The following is a 17205-nucleotide window of genomic DNA, read 5'->3' on the forward strand; positions in this document are numbered from 1 at the left end:
CTGACCCCCCCCCCCTCCTGAGCCACCCACCATCTCTGTCCCATAACCCCCTGCTGCTGCCCCCCCCCCCCCCCCATACCTCTGTTTTCTGCCCCATGATGGTGGTTGTTAGACAGATAGACAGCAGCACCGCCCCCACACCTCCACTTTCTCTCTCTCTCTCTGACCTCCGCCAGCATCCGAAGAACAGAAGAAGGAAGAGATAGAGGGGGAAAAATGGCCGGCAATTGGCGGTGATGTGAGGAGGGAGGAGAGGAGGGAGGGAGGGAGGGAGGGGAGTAAAGGCCAGACAATTGGTGGTGAGGGATGCAAGAAGAGGGAGAGGGGGGGGGGGGGGGGGGGGGGTGAGAGAAAGAGGCCTTGAGAGGGCGATCAATGCGATGTTCACCTGCCGTCCACCTCCCCAATTTAAAGAGAAGGAGCGCTAACGATTTCCCCCGAGCGGCTCCTCCTCCGGACTGATGGAGCCCGAGAGGAGAGGAGGCGCAGAGAAAGTAGAAAAATTAGGCTTTCTGCTCGGCACTGCATATAGATGGGAGCAAGGCTGTCGGGAAAATTAGCTTTTTAATGTAGGGTGGGGGGGATGCATGTAGTTAAAAAAAAACAGAAACAAAAGGCGGGAAATGGCTTTTAATAAGTGTGGGTGAGGAGAAGAAGTGGAGGCGAAATGAGGCTTTTAATGCAGGAATGCATACAGATGGGAGGAATTTGGTTTTAATGCAAGAATGAATGGAGAAAAAAAAAGAGAGAGAGTAGAAAAGAAGCTTCTTGTGTATAGACTGAATTTAAATGAGGCAACGCTCGCTGGAGAATGAATGCATAGAAGAAATCTGTTTTACTGTTATTAACCCTAAACAGTTAGTTTGTGTATAATTCATTCATGCATTATTAATGAAAGTCTTATGAGAACAGTTGAGATATATTTCTTTTATTATTAAAGGAGGTTAACAAGAAAGCAGTAAGAACTTTGCAAAACTACAAACGTTAACTTTTACTCTTGAAATGCAAAAGCAGCGAGCAGAATGCTAACATTTAAAACAAAGCTTCATGTGTTAGAGCTGCATTCTCTCTAGTGTCCACCAGGGGGCGACTCCTCTGGTTGTATAGAAGTCTAGTCTAAAATGACTCTACTTCTCTCTTGATTTATTCCCTCAGTAAACATTGTAAACATGAGTTTATGGTCTCAATCTCTAGTTTACAGTCTTCTTCAATACAGCATGATGTTCATTTAGTACATTATGCTCCATTTAGAGTCAAACAGACCATAAAGCAGGGGATGATTTAGGGGGCGGGGCTACACGCTGATTGACAGGTCTCTACATCACTCCTCCTCAGTCCAGATATGGTCACTTCCTGTTCATCGGATGCAAAAAAACAACATGGCGACGGTCAAAGCGTCGAACTTGAGGCTTCAAAACATCCACAAACCGACGGGTGACATCACGACGACTGCGTCCACGTCTTATACACCGTCTGGTTTGATATGGTTTAATGGTTTTGTTTCACTGTACTTTGTACTTTTGCACTGAGAAGTTCATCATATATTAACCATTTTCCACGACTGACAGTAATTATTGTGGTTGAGCAATGAAAACAGACAGCGGAGATCTCCGCAAAGATCGTTTCCTGAAGTGAAAAATGACCGGACGTTAGAATAAGTCTGTAAAAATCAAACTTCATACTGTCAACTTTTGATGGAGCTAGGCTAGCAGTTTCCCCCCCCCGCTTCCAGTCTTTGCGCTAAGCTACGCTAAACACGTCCTGAACCTATATATTCTCTGTCCCGAGATGAAACCGAAAAAAAGCCACAGTTTCTCAACAGACACCTGTCCGCCAGTCATGGTGATATAAATACAGTTTAATGTGTGGTGTGTACGTCGATATATAATTCAGTAGAGCGTTATAGTCTCTGTTAGACGTCAATATGTCTGTGGAGCAAATGTCAGCAGACTAATTCCTGAGCATCTACTGGACCTGGTGGCCTCAGTGATTCTGAATTTTGAATTGACTGTGTGTCATTGTCATAATATCAAAGCTATAATAAGACACAGTGATATATGTGACCCCTCCTCCTCCTCCTCCTCCTCCTCCTCCTCGCTCTGCCTCTGACACATGTAACTATTCATGTTTCCGGCTCTCCTGCCGCCGAACCTGTCAGCCCTGTCAATATGATTATTCCTCTCTCTAATTGCAGTCAGAGAGGAGGAGGAGGGAGGACGAGGAGGAGGAGGAGGACGAGGAGGGAAAAGAAGGAAGGAAGGTGATGATTGTCGCTGTAGAGGAGGGCGTTACCGTCGGGTCAATATGGCCGACGTGAAGGAAGAGGATGAGCACATGATGGAGAAGATAAGTAGAGAGACTCCCAGTGAAGAGACATTATAGTAAGACATTATGATAAAGTAGAACAGTGATTAGAATTAGGATACAAAAAGATTATAATGTATTGCAAGTATGGGAATTACAAAACACTAATTATCGGTATAAAATAATTATAAATCATGAGAATTCTTATAGTGCTTATAACTATAATTATACAGTGTTATAAGACGATTATAACGTAATCTTGGTATAATATTACTCTTTAAAAATGCATCAACAGCATCCTGTCCTCATTTTTGTGACTTAAGTCTAACGTAAGTAGAGATGCGTAACATAACTCAACGTAAATATTACGCTGCGCAAAAAAGCGGCGTAATATTTTTTGGAGTCGGACGTTTCTTAGCTTTGGCATAAAAGCCGTCAACCAAGGATCTGAAGTCGAACCGAGACTCCGAACTTCATTCAACGCACACCAGATCCACTCCTTCTGTTCTTGCCTTTCACAATAAAAGCCCCGGACATGTAATGTTCCTAGGTGAGATATTTTTGAATCTGTGTGTTGTTCATTGGTTACGCGGCGTGTGAAGCTCCATTTCGTTCCCATGTTTCCATCTAAGCGTGTCGAATACATGTTTGCGGCTCATTTATGACCGATGTGGTAAAAATCACACGGAAACGTTTTAATTAGTTTATGCAAAACGTTTTAATCACCAGTAGGACAAAGAAAAATCCACGGACAAACAACGGTATGTTTCTAAAGACACAATCTGAAGTGATGTGTGTCCCTAAGTATTCATTTTAAATTCATAATATTTGTCTTGAGACTTAAAAGTGAAACCATTGAACTGTGACGGGTCTTCACAGGACTCACAACTTGATGATTAATCGATTCATTGAATATTTAACAAGTAGGTTTCTGCAACTTGGTAATGTAAAAACTAAAAAAGTAGCTTTTTAAGTATCATGAGCTGACTTTAAAAAACAATAGCTCTCCACAAATAGCTCTGACGAATCACCGTATGTACTTATTAAAGTTACCGTGTACTCTTTGGAAAAGGCTGAAGGATCTGAGTTCAAACGGCCGTACGCCGTTTTACCCGGAGACCATTTTCCCTTCCAAAGCTCTTGGATTGATTTTTAACCTTCGAGGCAGAAAACCATTCGATACGGAAAATGTGAAAAGGACTTTGCTCTGTTAGAACGATAGCGGCGCTAACAACATGTTCAGTCCAGCAACTTTCAGTCCTACCTCGAGTGCTCACGCTTCATAGACAGGTCACACACATTGTGGCAGAACTTCCAATGAACAGACTCTTTGGGCCACACTTAAAGGCTGAGAGGAACTTGCTGTATTTATAAATAAAAATGCAGTGATGAATCTGAACTTTTATGTCCTGGAGGATTCAGCAAAACCCAGATTATGACGTTCATTAACGATGTTTTTAGCCCGGGCTCGAGGCTCTACGAACGCTATTGACGGATCTGTCAGTTGGTCCGCCACTTCAACCAGTTCAACCAGTCTGTTTAAGGCGGGGGGGTGGGGGGGGTCAAACAAACACAGGACTGGCAACCAGGAGACCACCGTTCGTGTCCCGGGTTAAACTAAAAGAAAACTTTGACATTTTGTTACGTGAGTCGTTAGTCAAATGAGTTGCTAGTCAGTCAAGTTAACGTCAAACTACTGTTTTCCTAAAGAGAACCTAACTTCCTGTGAAGACGGAACATTATTTTGAAAGGACACGTTTATTGACAAGCCGTCCCAATACGTTGAAAACTGACACCTGCAGCGTCCGTCTCCGAATTTGGAGTGAGAATGTGTTGTCCACTGAGAAACATCTCAACAACTGTTGGATGGATGGTCATGTGATTTGGTTCAGACATTCATGTTCCCCAGAGGACGAATCCTACCAACTTTTGCGATGCTTTGACTTTTCCTCTAGCGCCACCAGCAGGTTGACATTTATGGTTCGGAGTGACAACTTGACAACTATTGGATGGATGATTGGATCCGACTCAATGTGTCACATTAATCTACTTCTTTTGGATTTTTATCTTTGTAAAATTAAACATATTCTTTATGTTTTATTACTGTGAACTTTTGCACACTTCATATTATTACCCAAACCGAGGAATTTGCCGGTTCGGTTGGTTTGTCTGATTGTCAGCAGTATTAGGTAAAAAGTACCGACCCGTTACAGTTACAGTGTTATCAGTCCAGGGCTTTTATTGTGAAAGGGAAGACCAGAGTGGATCTGGTCTTTGTCAAGGAGTAATAAAGTTTGTCGTCTTGGAGCCTCCGTGTTTCACTGTAACGTACGTTTTAAATGCGTCCGATCGGCACAACGTGAAAAATCCACCTCGCTCCCAAAAAAAAAATTAGCACTTTTTTCGCCGCGTAATATTCACGTTCTGTGTAAAAACACACACTCCCCCCCCCCCCCGGTGTGTAGAAGAGTTGTGTATTAGCGGTTAGTGTGTGGTTGTGTGCAGGTTAGCTGTTAGCTCTCAGGGCAGCTCTCTCTGTCTGATGATGTGTTTGCTGCTGACCTTTAAACAACTCTGTCCCATCATCCTCCTCTTACAGAGGCCTACAGGGAGCACACACACACACACACACACACACACACACACACACACACACACACACACACACACACACACACACAGTTATGCAGCAGAGAGAAAGGATAGACAACCCTGCACAAACACACACACTCGTGCATGTAAATAGGTGTCCGCTGACATGGGAATACACACACCGTGGTACATGTGCAAACGCACACACACATATATGAACACACACACACACACACACACACACACACACACACACACACACACAGAAGCATCACTGTCTGAGGTTTGGTGGTAATGAGGCCTGTCATCCTTCCACACAGCCTCTCTCCCTCTTTCTCTTTCTCTTTCTTTCTCTTTTCATTGATCCACTAACAGATCCCCAATATAACAACTTGCAGTCGCTGTGGGAGCCTCCCCCCTTCCTCCCTCCTTCCTCCCTCCTTCCTCCCCCCTTCCTTCCTCCCTCCTCCTCGACACGCATCCCTCCGGACCATTTAAAAACCCACCACCTCTCTCTCTCTCTCTCTCTCTCTCTCTCTCTCTCTCTCTCCTCCTCTCCATCTCTTTTCTGTTTCCTCTCCTCCGTCCTCTCCCCGGTCTCTCTGCTGCTTCGTCGGGCTCAGACAGTCTTGTTATGTCGGCTGACAAACGGGGAGAAGAGGTTTCTCTTTTCTTTCTAGAGCGCAGCGTGCTGAGGAGAGGTCGGTGAGATGTTTAAGGTGCTGGTTTGTCCGTCCGTCCGTCCTGAGGACAAATAAAACAGCAGCAGACAGGAAGTAAAGCCTCAGCTGAGACGCTTCAAACATCTAAAATACTCTCTACATATGTTTAAACCTATGAGTCACATCTGGGCCATCACTTATCAGGATGTGCTGCATTTAAAAAGCTGTATGCATGAGAGCATTTTAAGAAATGTGCTCAACACACAGAGACGTCTCAAAGCAGGACGTTTAATGTCTTGCATCATCTTCGTTCAGCGTTTGTACCGATGTCACAATGAATGCTGTAACTTCTAGACATCTCACAAAATCAACGTGTGTGTTATTCACGTCATCATGAAGCGGGAGGAGAGGTGGACATAACTTCCGTTCTTCAGTAACGGTCACTTCTTTAGTTCTCCATCTTTTCCTAAACCTAACTAAGTAGTTTCCTGTGAAGACGGAATTTTACTTTGAAAGGACCGTATGCATTAAAGGAGCGTTTAATTAAGTGCTGATGGACTTTTGTAGGAGAACGTGAAACCACACGAACCGTTGTGTGAGAAGACGTTGATCATTTATGCTGCTGTGCTCCATATGAAACCACTACAACAATCCTCTTTAAAAGCGCTAATGTTAGGAGACGTAAACATGCATCTGAAATTCAAATGTGTGTTTGTGTGTTTGTTTGTGTGTTTTGTGTGCAGACAGTTAAAGTCACTGTGATCGTCTCTGCTCTTCACATTGAAGGACAGGTAACCCGTCAGACTGCAGTGACTGCTGTTGGTTGCTCTGTTATGTTGCTCGTGAATAGTTGGCCCGCGTTGTTGCCGCCCGAGGCCGTTGCCTTGTTCACCTGAACGGACGCGTAGCTGCTGCAGAAACACATTTTTGAACTGTTTTTTTTTTGGTCTCAAAAGTAAAAAACTGAAACTTTTTCACCACATTTTGAAGACGTGGAGGAAGAACTCTTATTTTACTGAGAGACGATGTACACCTGCATCATTCATTTCTTTAAAAATGTGTATTTGTGGCTTTGATATTTTCACAGAAACATTAAGAACCTGACGTTTTGTTACGTCTCTCTGTCTCCACCATCGCTAACGAATAGCAGCAGAATTAAAAACATCAAGTTTAAAGATTTCAAAGATCTGCACGGAATCTAACCGACAGATGACTTAAAGATTAACGGAGCCTCTCTCCGATCCGCCGGTCGCCTTCAGCCGCTTTCAAATAAACAGAAGTGAGAATCCAGATGTTCTTAATTTGTGGAGATCTGATCGTCTTCAGGTGATGTGTTTCACTGTTTTCTGTCGACTTCCTGTCTTTCTCCTGAGATTTCTGCTCCGCGTTGACCTTTGTGTTCGGAGATGTTTTCCTCCCCTGTGTGTGTGTGTGTGTGTGTGTGTGTTTATCTGTTTGTATCTGTGTGTGTGTGTGTGTGTGTGTTTATCTGTTTGTATCTGTGTGTGTGTGTTGTGTAGAACAGGGGAAAACAAATCACCCGCTGTACTTCTCATTAGCAGCAGTTTTGTGTCAGCTCTGAGAGATCAGCTGTCAGCTCTCAGCCTTCCTCTGCAGCTTCACCTTTTACCGACCATAATTACACCGTTTAACGCCAGCGCTTCTCAACCGGCGGCATGCAGACCGGCAGCCGGCTCAAATGAGAGACTTGTGTGTGTGTGTGTGTGTGTGTGTGGGGGGGGGGAGTTCCAGTTGTGCGGCTCCATTTTATTTTATTTGTTTATTGCTTTATTTGGTACATTCTTGTAAATGCTCCAGAGTTAGAACAAGAAGCTATTGTTTCATCTGTAGTCCTCGGACAGATGTTACAAAGTCAACGGAATATAAGATTAAAATCACAAAGTTATGTTTTTTTTACTCTTTACAAAGTACATAGAGAGAATGAAGTAGAAACATCATTCAGGACACCCTTGTACTTCACTGTCAAGTACTATGTTAAGCGGCTCAGACAACTCCACATGCAAAGCCAATAAATAAATGAATAAATGAGGGATAATTATGTTGAATAGAAGCATGGATTATGTTGCATTGTTAGACTCTAAAAACATACAAGTCAGAAGCATAAAACATAAACAAAGCGTTTGGATCACAGCTCAAAGGAAGAGAATCTCTTCAGACGCATTTCTAATATCGTTTATATGTTTTTTTTAAAAGGCTAATATTGTGTAGTCTGACCCCCCCCCCCCCCCCCCCCCCCCCCAATCATCAACAGCGTGTTTACAGTGTTATCGGTCGACATCAAAGAATGTAAAATGTATACATATATATATAGATTTCCCTCCATCTTCATCAGGCCTCTGTTTTTGGTGCATTGAGCTTTTGCAGCACAATGACAACCAGTAAGTGGTATTCCTTCTGAACCTGGACCTGGATTTGGACCTGGACCTGGACCTGCTTGTCTGAATCCTGTCTGTGAGCCCATAATATACTGCACTTTGACTATAAAGTGTCTGCACTTGTTTGCCACAGAAAACACTTGGATACAGTTTGGGATTGTAGTCATCGGTCTACAGAGAGAATTGACTGTTTGAATGGTTTGAATGGTTCTTCCAGCCAGTATCAGCTTCATTGTTCATTGACGCTGCTTCTGTCTGTCCAGAGACAAACACAAATCATTCGCTCCAAACCAGTTGATGGAAACGCGTTGTTTTTGCAAAAGACAATAGACGATACTTCAAAATGTGCATAAACATAAGTTTATGGAAACACGACTAGTGTAACAAAAACAAGGACCTCTCAGGTTGAACTAGTGCTCGACTAAAACACAGAAACAGAACAGAGACAAAATACCTGAACATGGTTTTTCAACAGCATATTGTTTATTGTAGAAAACACACACCTGTTGGTACTCTTCTTCTGCTGTTGCTATAAATATAATGAAAACAGAACTGATATGTCCGTTACAGAGGTTTTAAAAGCTGCATGAACTTCAGCGACATGAAGGAATATCAGCGACGACGTCTCTAGACTATAATGCTACCGTGACAGTTTAGTGTCGGAAATCACAACAATAAATAACAAGAACGAAGACAAAAGATGAAACTATAAGAGTCAGAATCTAGTAACAACACACCACAAAACAAAGTACAACGTTTAAAGTCAGTACTGAGAGGACGGCTACAGTATTAATATACACACTTTTTCCTTCTCGTGCAATTTGTGCTGTATTTTTTTGCAAACATGTGGTGCATAATAATGTCTCTTTTTAATCAAAGCATGAGGAGGGGAATCTTCATTTTCAATGATAGAAAGATAAAAAAAATGATAGTAATAAAGTGCAAGAATGGCATTTGACACTTGCTACAGTTAGTCTTTTGCATATGTTTGAAATTGATGTTTAGGTATTGACAAGATGCATAGAAAGTGTGAACAGATTTGGCGAATAAAGAATGATGTTGCCAATAAGATATAAAGAAGAGCTACATTGTTCAGGAAGTGCAAGTTTCCATGATGTTTCAACACAGTCAGCAGTTCAAGAATCAGTCACCAAAAGAAATATATTGGTTTTTACTGTATGTACAGGGACACAAATTGTGCGTTTATTTTCGTGTCGCTTGAAACGACACTTTTTGGGACAACATTATGTTAAAAACCAACAGTTAGGTTTAGGCAACAAATCCAACAGTTAAGTTTAGGCAAGAAACCCAATAGTTAAGTTTAGGCAACTAAACCAACAGTTAAGTTTAGGCAACTAAACCAACAGTTAAGTTTAGGCAACTAAACCAACAGTTGGGTTTAGGCAACAAAACCAACACTTAGGTTTTGGCAACAAAACCAACAGTTAAGTTGAGGCAATAAACCCAACAGTTAAGTTTAGGCAATAAAACCAACAGTTAGGTTGAGGCAACAAACCCAACAGTTAAGTTTAGGCAACAAAACCAACAGTTAAGTTTAGGCAACAAAACCAACAGTTAGGTTTAGGCAATAAAACCAACAGTTAGGTTTAGGCAATAAAACCAACAGTTAAGTTTAGGCAACAAAACCAACAGTTAAGTTTAGGCAACAAAACCAACAGTTAGGTTTAGGCAACAAAACCAACAGTTAGGTTTAGGCAACAAAACCAACAGTTAAGTTTAGGCAATAAAACCAACAGTTAGGTTTAGGCAATAAAACCAACAGTTAAGTTTAGGCAACAAAACCAACAGTTAAGTTTAGGCAACGATTGCCATTATTTTTGGCCCGAGCTAAATAAAAAAAAAGAAAAGACAAATCATGTCCCTGTATACGAAAACCAATAGATTGTATTTCGTGACTATTTCAGTCCTGGGCTGGATGTTTGTCATGTCCTAGTCACAGTTCATTATTTAGTTTGGATGATGCTAACTGGCACCACCCATTGAATACAGCAAGTATGCTAACGTATAAAACCGCTAGCATGAAGCACAGTGAATCGGATGAATTGTGCATATGAGCATAGCAATGATGAGCATAGAAAATATTATGACATGCACATGTGTGTGGTGTCCTTTGCTATTCATGATGAATTTAACTTTGTATCTGAACATCAAACCCACGTTTTTAATAGAGTGCTGCAGGAATGAGTCCTTCTGGTCGTCAGAAAGTTCCTTTCACAGACAGTTGTTTGACATCAATGTGTGATATGTTCTATTAATAATAAATATTACTTATATTATCTCCGCGTACAGTAAAAAGAAGAAAGTGTTTGTTAGCATACTAGCATTAGCAAACTTACTGTTAGCATGTTACAACTAGATTTCATCATGCTAATGTTTAGCAGGTAACATTTAGCCACACAGGTAGCATGTAAACATGTTGGCGTCCATGTTAGTTTGCTAATAGAGGTGAAATTCAATATGTTTTGGGTACGGAACAAAATACCTCCAAAGCAGTATCAAAAGCTTTTAAATATATTTAAAGGTGCTTAGTGAAATTATTAGTTCTGGTTCAGGCTCTTTGATCAAATGTTTCGAGGTTTCAATCATAATTTCTGATCATTCTTGTGCAGCTTTTTTTGTATTTAGAAAACAATTAACAATGACGAATTTGAGAAGCTACATTTTTGCTGAATAAGAAAAAAGAAAATCATGTTTCTTTAAAATGTTATTAATACCGAGCCCTTCTTGCTAGCGTTAGCACGTAAACATGCAAAAGTGATAATGTGAAAAAGTGAATTTGGCAAACTGGACTTCTGACTGATCACCAGAATATAATAACATATCATAAACCGTCTACCAGCCCTCCACCTCCACCACGAAGGGCTCTTTGACGGGGATCCGGCCGCTGTTGACGATCATACACTCGGTGTACGGCAGGTTCCTGTCGTTGGTGTCCTGGAGCTCGATGGTGTGAACCACAGACTGTCAGAGGAGACGAACAGAAGGTTAGATACAGGCTTTATATTATAGGACATCATCTGTGGTGGAAGACGTATTCACATCCTTTACTGCAGTAAAGGTACAAATACCACACTGTTAAAGTACTCCACTACAAGTAAAAGTCCTGTACTCAAAATTCTTACTGAAGTAAAAGTATGTTTTTAACATGAAATCCAAACTTCTTAAATATTCTTAAACTTTTCGTCCTATTAAACTCCCGTCCTCTTTACAGCTAAATATTTGGTTTTGTTGTGTATGGAAGCTCAGCAGGTCCAAAATTCAATCAATAATTCAGACCCGGTTGTTGAATGCCAAAAAATGAACTTAAGTTTAATTGGATTTTTTTATGGAGCTTTTAGTTGCAATCAATTTCATCACTTGAAAACAACAAAACAATGTTTTTGACAAACTCCATCTGCTGATGAAGTCCAGGAGATGCAGCTGAAAGCTCCAGTAGACTAATGAACCCTGAAGCTCAACATACGAGTTTCGTCTGTGTTTAGTCGGTGATATGTTTGAGCTGATTTATGTTAAAATATGTGCAAAAACATCTCAAGATCATGTTTTAGCTTTTAGAATATACAAATGACAGAGATCCCCTTTAAGAGAGGGCGGGGCTTGATTACACTACTTCCTGTGTGGGCGGAGCCCCTGAACCAGGAAGTAGGCTGACCTCATGTGGATCATGTGAATGAACTGTATGTTGTATTTGTTTGGTTTAAGAATTCATTCATTCATGAGATAAGTAATGTTTGTCTTCTGTCTGTAGATTCCAGTCGTTACAGTAACACCTTAGTCAATCTGTTAACTCTTTTATTTTTATTATTACTGCAGAGTGTCGACCCACCATCCCGTCCAGGATTTTGCCAAAAACCACGTGTTTCCCGTCCAGCCACGGCGCTTTGGCAGCCAGGATGAAGAACTGCGATCCGTTGGTGTCGGGACCGGCGTTCGCCATACTCACCTGGTACATGAATACACACACACACACACACACACACACACACACACACACACACACACACACACACACAATAAGTCTTCATTTCATACAAAATCATCATCATGTTGACACATGTTGAGGTTTTTGTCACCTATTTAGCCAAGAGAAAGTAGAATCAGCGTTTATTTATATTCCTATATATATATATATATACATATATATATATATATATATATATATAAATAAACACAATATATATATATGTTATATATATATATATATGTTATATACATATATCATATATATATATATATATGTTATATACATATATCATATATATATATATATATATATATATATATATTTATTTCTCATTTTCATCTCACCCATCCTGCTCCCAAATGCTTCAGTTTGAAGTTTTCATCTGCAAAAGTTGTTCCATAAATGCTGTGACCTGTATGGAGAAAGAATAGGAACATTTTCTTTGTTACATTGTTAAACTTTTCTTTTTGCATCTTATCTCGTTGGTCTGTGTGAAGTTAAACTACTGCACTGATCGTTAATGGTAAACGAGGCCTATTTGCAGGCCTCAGCTCGAATAAAGATAAGAAATACCTAATTAATTGTATAAAAAAAAAAAAAAAATTATATATTTTTGAGATGAGAAAAATCATGGAACTATCAGAATACATGTTACTGGTTCACATAAGATAAGGATGGAACACAGCAGAACTTGGAAAACTCAAAAGCTCGATCTTGAAAAACAGCACTTTTAGGGTATTGTTTTTTGGAAAGTATGGGTATCCAAGACTTTTAATATGCTGGGCTCTTAGAACAACTGATATAGGCTCTATATACACAGCTATACATAGATACAGTGAAACATTTATGAAATATAGAGCATTTCAAATTAGAAAACTGATCAAATACTCCAATATTTGAATAAAAAAGTATTTTTAAAATTCAAAAACACTCTATATCACTTCTATGTATCACTCATGATGTTCATTGAATCAATAGACCGAAGATTGGACCTTTTTTGAGTGTTTTAAGCTCTTTCTATGCCCTTTTTAGTTATTTAGTTTAAGGTCAAATCCTGCTTCAGACTCTCTGTTCAGGGCTGTATCTCAGCCCCCCCCTCTCCGATTTTCACCATTGAGACATCCTTCGAACCGTAGGAGCCAATAGAATTGCCTGGAATTGAAAGCTAGATGATTGACAGCACTATTAGCTAATAAAGCTCAAAAAGGTCCAGCTCTGAAATCTGATTTGCTGAGCTTCCAACCCTCCCAAGAATCCGAGGAGTGTCGGAGAGACACGAATCGAACGGATTCACATGGAGCACCAGCAGCTGGACAAACATGCGTTGGAAGTACGGAGATATTCCATTTTTTCGCTGAGATTCGACCAAAAGTAAGTACAATATTCGATGAAAGCTGTGTGACTTTTTGTGTTCGAAGCTGAATATCTCTGCGATGGTTTACCGGGGAGAGAAATGGAAACTATGTCCGTAATCTCCGTCAGGCGCTCGTGCTTTTTCATGCTGCATGTTCGTAGGTAGCACGTTGCTAACGGAGTGTAGCAGCCTTTTTCTCCGGTCTGTCCCAGTCATATCGAGTATGATTTATGATATTTTGTTATTTGTTTGCTTGGCTGATGGGAGATGTGTTTGTCTCATGTAGAAGTGACCTAGTTCATGTTGTTCCCAGGACGCTGAGGTTTCTGCAGAACTATAACATCACTATATTCGTTCTTCGTGGGTTCTCTGCCAGTTACTTTTAACACAAAACTCTCTAAGTTTTGATGTACTCTGCGTCCAAATGGGGGACCCTCGGGTGTATAAGGTTTAACACTCACTAGAGAGCTGCGTGAACCAGAAGACTGTTGTCCAGCACCGCGTGGTGGTTTTATGGTGGTGGTTTAGTTCCCTCAACTTTTTTTGTTGCTTCAATCTAACTGTTAGTGTAGTTGCCTAAACTTAACTAAAAGGTTTTGTTGCCTAAACGTAACTAAGTGGTTTTGTTGCCTAAACCTAACTGTCGGTTTTGTTGCTTCAACCTAACTGTTGGTTTAGTTGTCTAAACTTAACTGTTGGTTTAGTTGTCTAAATCTAAACCTTCGTGGTTTAGTTGCCTAAACCTAACTTTTAGTGAAGAAAAAAGCTAAAAAAAAAAAACGGACAATTTGTGTCCATGTACACAAAACCAATCGATTGCTTTTCGTGACTGTTTCACGTGGTGCAGTGAGACTGTTTTGATGTGACTAACAAACAGCGATCTCCTCGATGAAAGACCAGGTTTTGGGGTTTTTGGAGTCTTTTTACGTCCTTGTTCAGGATCACATGGATTACATACAAACTGATTCATGGGATTTCTACAAACTACAGTGCCTTCATATCCGTAGATACCAGTTTCTTTAGATGTTTAGATGCTTCTGAAGTTGATATCTTAAAGTGTCTCACCTCCTGTTCCGTCTCCGGCTGTGAAGTCTCCTCCCTGGATCATGAAGTCCTTGATGACTCTGTGGAACTTTGTCCCTTTGAAGCCGTAACCTTTCTGCAGAGACAACAGGAAAGACAACCAACTCAACCAACTCAACCAACTCAACCAGCTCAACCAGCTCAACCAACTCAACCAACTCAACCAACTCAACCAGCTCAACCAGCTCAACCAACTCAACCAGCTCAACCAACTCAACCAACTCAACCAACTCAACCAGCTCAACCAACTCAACCAACTCAACCAGCTCAACCAACTCAACCAGCTCAACCAACTCAACCAACTCAACCAGCTCAACCAGCTCAACCAGCTCAACCAGCTCAACCAACTCAACCAACTCAACCAGCTCAACCAGCTCAACCAACTCAACCAACTCAACCAACTCAACCAACTCAACCAGCTCAACCAGCTCAACCAACTCAACCAACTCAACCAGCTCAACCAACTCAACCACTACTGAGGACTGAATCAACTCAACCACCACGAGTTATCAAAAAACATTTACTCTTTATAGGACGAGCTTTTCAAAAGCTTTTACTTTGAAAAAATATGTAACTAAATATAATTATAATTATTATAATTAATATAATATAATTATAATTTAACACGAAATACACAATCAAACTAAATCAAACCTCATTAAATTTCAAAATAAAATATCCAATATTTAATAATTTGCAACATTGACTCAGATGTGAAAGTGAAGCACAGTTTGTGTGAAGTTCGTGTGTGTGTGTGTGTGTGTGTGTGTGTGTGTGTGTGTGTGTGTGTACCTCTCCAGTTGCCAGGGCGACAAAGTTATTGACAGTGAGTGGCACGACCTCCCCAAAAAGGCCGACGACGATCCGTCCAACCTCGTGACCTGATACTGTGATGTCAAAGAACACCTGGACGGACACACACACACACACACACACACACACACACACACACACACACACACAGGGAGAGAGGAAGGCCGTCAACCAATCAGAAGTCTGAAGTGACGAGAAACATTTACTTCAGAACAATTTTTTGCGAAGAGACATAGGGAGAAGAGAGGAAATGAGGGGAGAGGAGACAAAGAGGGGAGAGGAGAGGAGACAAGGTGGCGAAATAAGGACATGAGAGGAACTAAGGAGAGAAGAGAAGAATAAGAAAATCAAAGTGTTTATTTCCTGTAAATATTGAACAAAGCAGCGATTTGTGACGACAAACATTGACTTCACTTCAGTTCTTCAAATGGTGGAAAGTATTTACTCAAGTACTGTTTTAAAGTTTTACTCCACTTCATGTATTTGATAACTTTCCAAATTCAGATTAATAATACAGAATACATGTTATTACATCAATAAGAGTTTATTCATCTCCAGAGATTCAACCCAGCAGAATATAAAGAATGTAAATTAAAATGACCTTCATCAGCAGACAGTCATTATAATTATATAATATACTGCAGAATGAGTACTTTTACTTTTGGCACTTTAAGTATATTTTTACATATTAAATGTAACTTATTCTTATTGTTTTGTTACTTGAGTATTTCTACTCTATTACACACACACACTGGCCCTTTAAGTACACTTAAAGGGCCAGTGTGTGTGATTTAGTGGCATTTTACAATGAATATAATTATATATACTTATATCATATATATATATATATATATATATATATATATATATATAAGTATAATGAATACTGAATACTTTATCACATATAACTACGGTGGCCTGTATAGATATAAACGGTTCATTCTGAGCACAAACTATGAACTCAAATGTGTCTAAATTTAAGTGAAATTTAACTCTTTAATTTTAATTTACATCATTCAGATGAATTAACACCCTTTCAAAATAAGAGCACGTGTTGACAGACCGGTGTTCAGTCATGAAATCAGATCATTTTATATAAAAGCACGTGAGGAATTAAAGTGAATCCAGTACACGTCATCTGTGTGTGTGTGTGTGTGTGTGTGTGTGTGTGTGTGTGTGTGTGTGTGTGTGTGTGTGTGTGTGTGTGTGTGTGTGTACGTGCGTGCTCGTGCTCGTCTTGTATGCCCGGCGCGCGCACAGCTACTCGCCGTTAGAATATAAAGAGGAGAGGAGACGCATCTTTGTTCTAGATTGATGTAAATCACTGCGGCAGATCTTCACCCACCTTCTCGGTGACTCTCGGTCCCGTCCGTGAAGCCGCGCCGGTCACCGGCTGCAGACCGGCGGCAGAGAGGAGGAGCAGCGCGCGGAGGATCGTCCGGAGCTCCATCGTTAACCGGAGACAGCCGGTTACACGGGGCCTTAACGGCGAGGAGGAGGAGGAGGAGGAGGAGGAGGAGGAAGAGGAAGAGGAAGAGGAAGAAGAAGAAGAAGAAGAAGAGGAAGAAGAGGAAATCACAGAGAGTCTCAGCTGGGAGGCTGGCAGGGAAACAGCGCTACAAACACGGACACATCACCAGACCACGCCCCCTCTGGGATGGACCCGGATCAACGTACCGCCCACTGAGGAGAAGAGATGAGGAGATGAGGAGATAAGGAGAGGAGAGGACAGGAGACAAGGAGAGGAGAAGAAGGGAGGGGAGAGGAGAGGTGATGAAGAGAGGAGAGGAGACAAAGAGGGGAGAGTAGTAGAGACAAGGAGAGAAGAAGAGATGAGATAAGAAGGATAGGAAAAAAGGAAAGGAGAGAGGAGTGAAGGAAAGGACAAGAGAGAAGGAGGCGAGAAGAGAGAAGAGCAACAAGGGAGGATGAAATGAAAACAAGATAGGGAGGAGGTAACAAGGAGAGAAGACAAGGTGAAGAAACGAAGGGAGCAGAAGAGAGGAGAGGAGATGA

At 40.9% G+C, this 17205-nt stretch overlaps 1 protein-coding gene across 1 annotated transcript; it reads right to left on the reverse strand.

The window, feature by feature from the left end:
- Positions 1-8415: 8415 nt before the first annotated feature.
- Positions 8416-16661, reverse strand: ppic (peptidylprolyl isomerase C). The gene is made up of 6 exons (XM_068704003.1): positions 16535-16661; positions 15169-15282; positions 14359-14452; positions 12284-12351; positions 11802-11918; positions 8416-10936 (listed from the first exon to the last, which is right to left on the reverse strand). The coding sequence occupies exons 1-6, from the start codon at positions 16637-16639 to the stop codon at positions 10808-10810; spliced, it is 627 nt and encodes a 208-aa protein (XP_068560104.1). The 5' UTR covers positions 16640-16661; the 3' UTR covers positions 8416-10807.
- Positions 16662-17205: the final 544 nt, after the last annotated feature.

This window comes from Cebidichthys violaceus, unplaced genomic scaffold (assembly GCF_023349555.1).
Source record: "Cebidichthys violaceus isolate CVI_PGR_0920_01 unplaced genomic scaffold, fCebVio1.0.p SCAF_9, whole genome shotgun sequence".
Classification (NCBI taxonomy): domain Eukaryota; kingdom Metazoa; phylum Chordata; class Actinopteri; order Perciformes; family Stichaeidae; genus Cebidichthys; species Cebidichthys violaceus.

What these genes read in the sequence shown, in the direction of transcription:
- ppic (XM_068704003.1), bottom strand. Translation starts at nt 16,639, where the DNA reads ATGGAGCTCCGGACGATCCTCCGCGCGCTGCTCCTCCTCTCTGCCGCC. An exon ending in TCGCCCTGGCAACTGGAGAG is followed by an intron (nt 14,453 to 15,168) that starts GTACACACACAC and finishes TTGTCTCTGCAG; the next exon opens with AAAGGTTACGGCTTCAAAGG. An exon ending in AGCATTTGGGAGCAGGATGG is followed by an intron (nt 11,919 to 12,283) that starts GTGAGATGAAAA and finishes TTCATGTACCAG; the next exon opens with GTGAGTATGGCGAACGCCGG.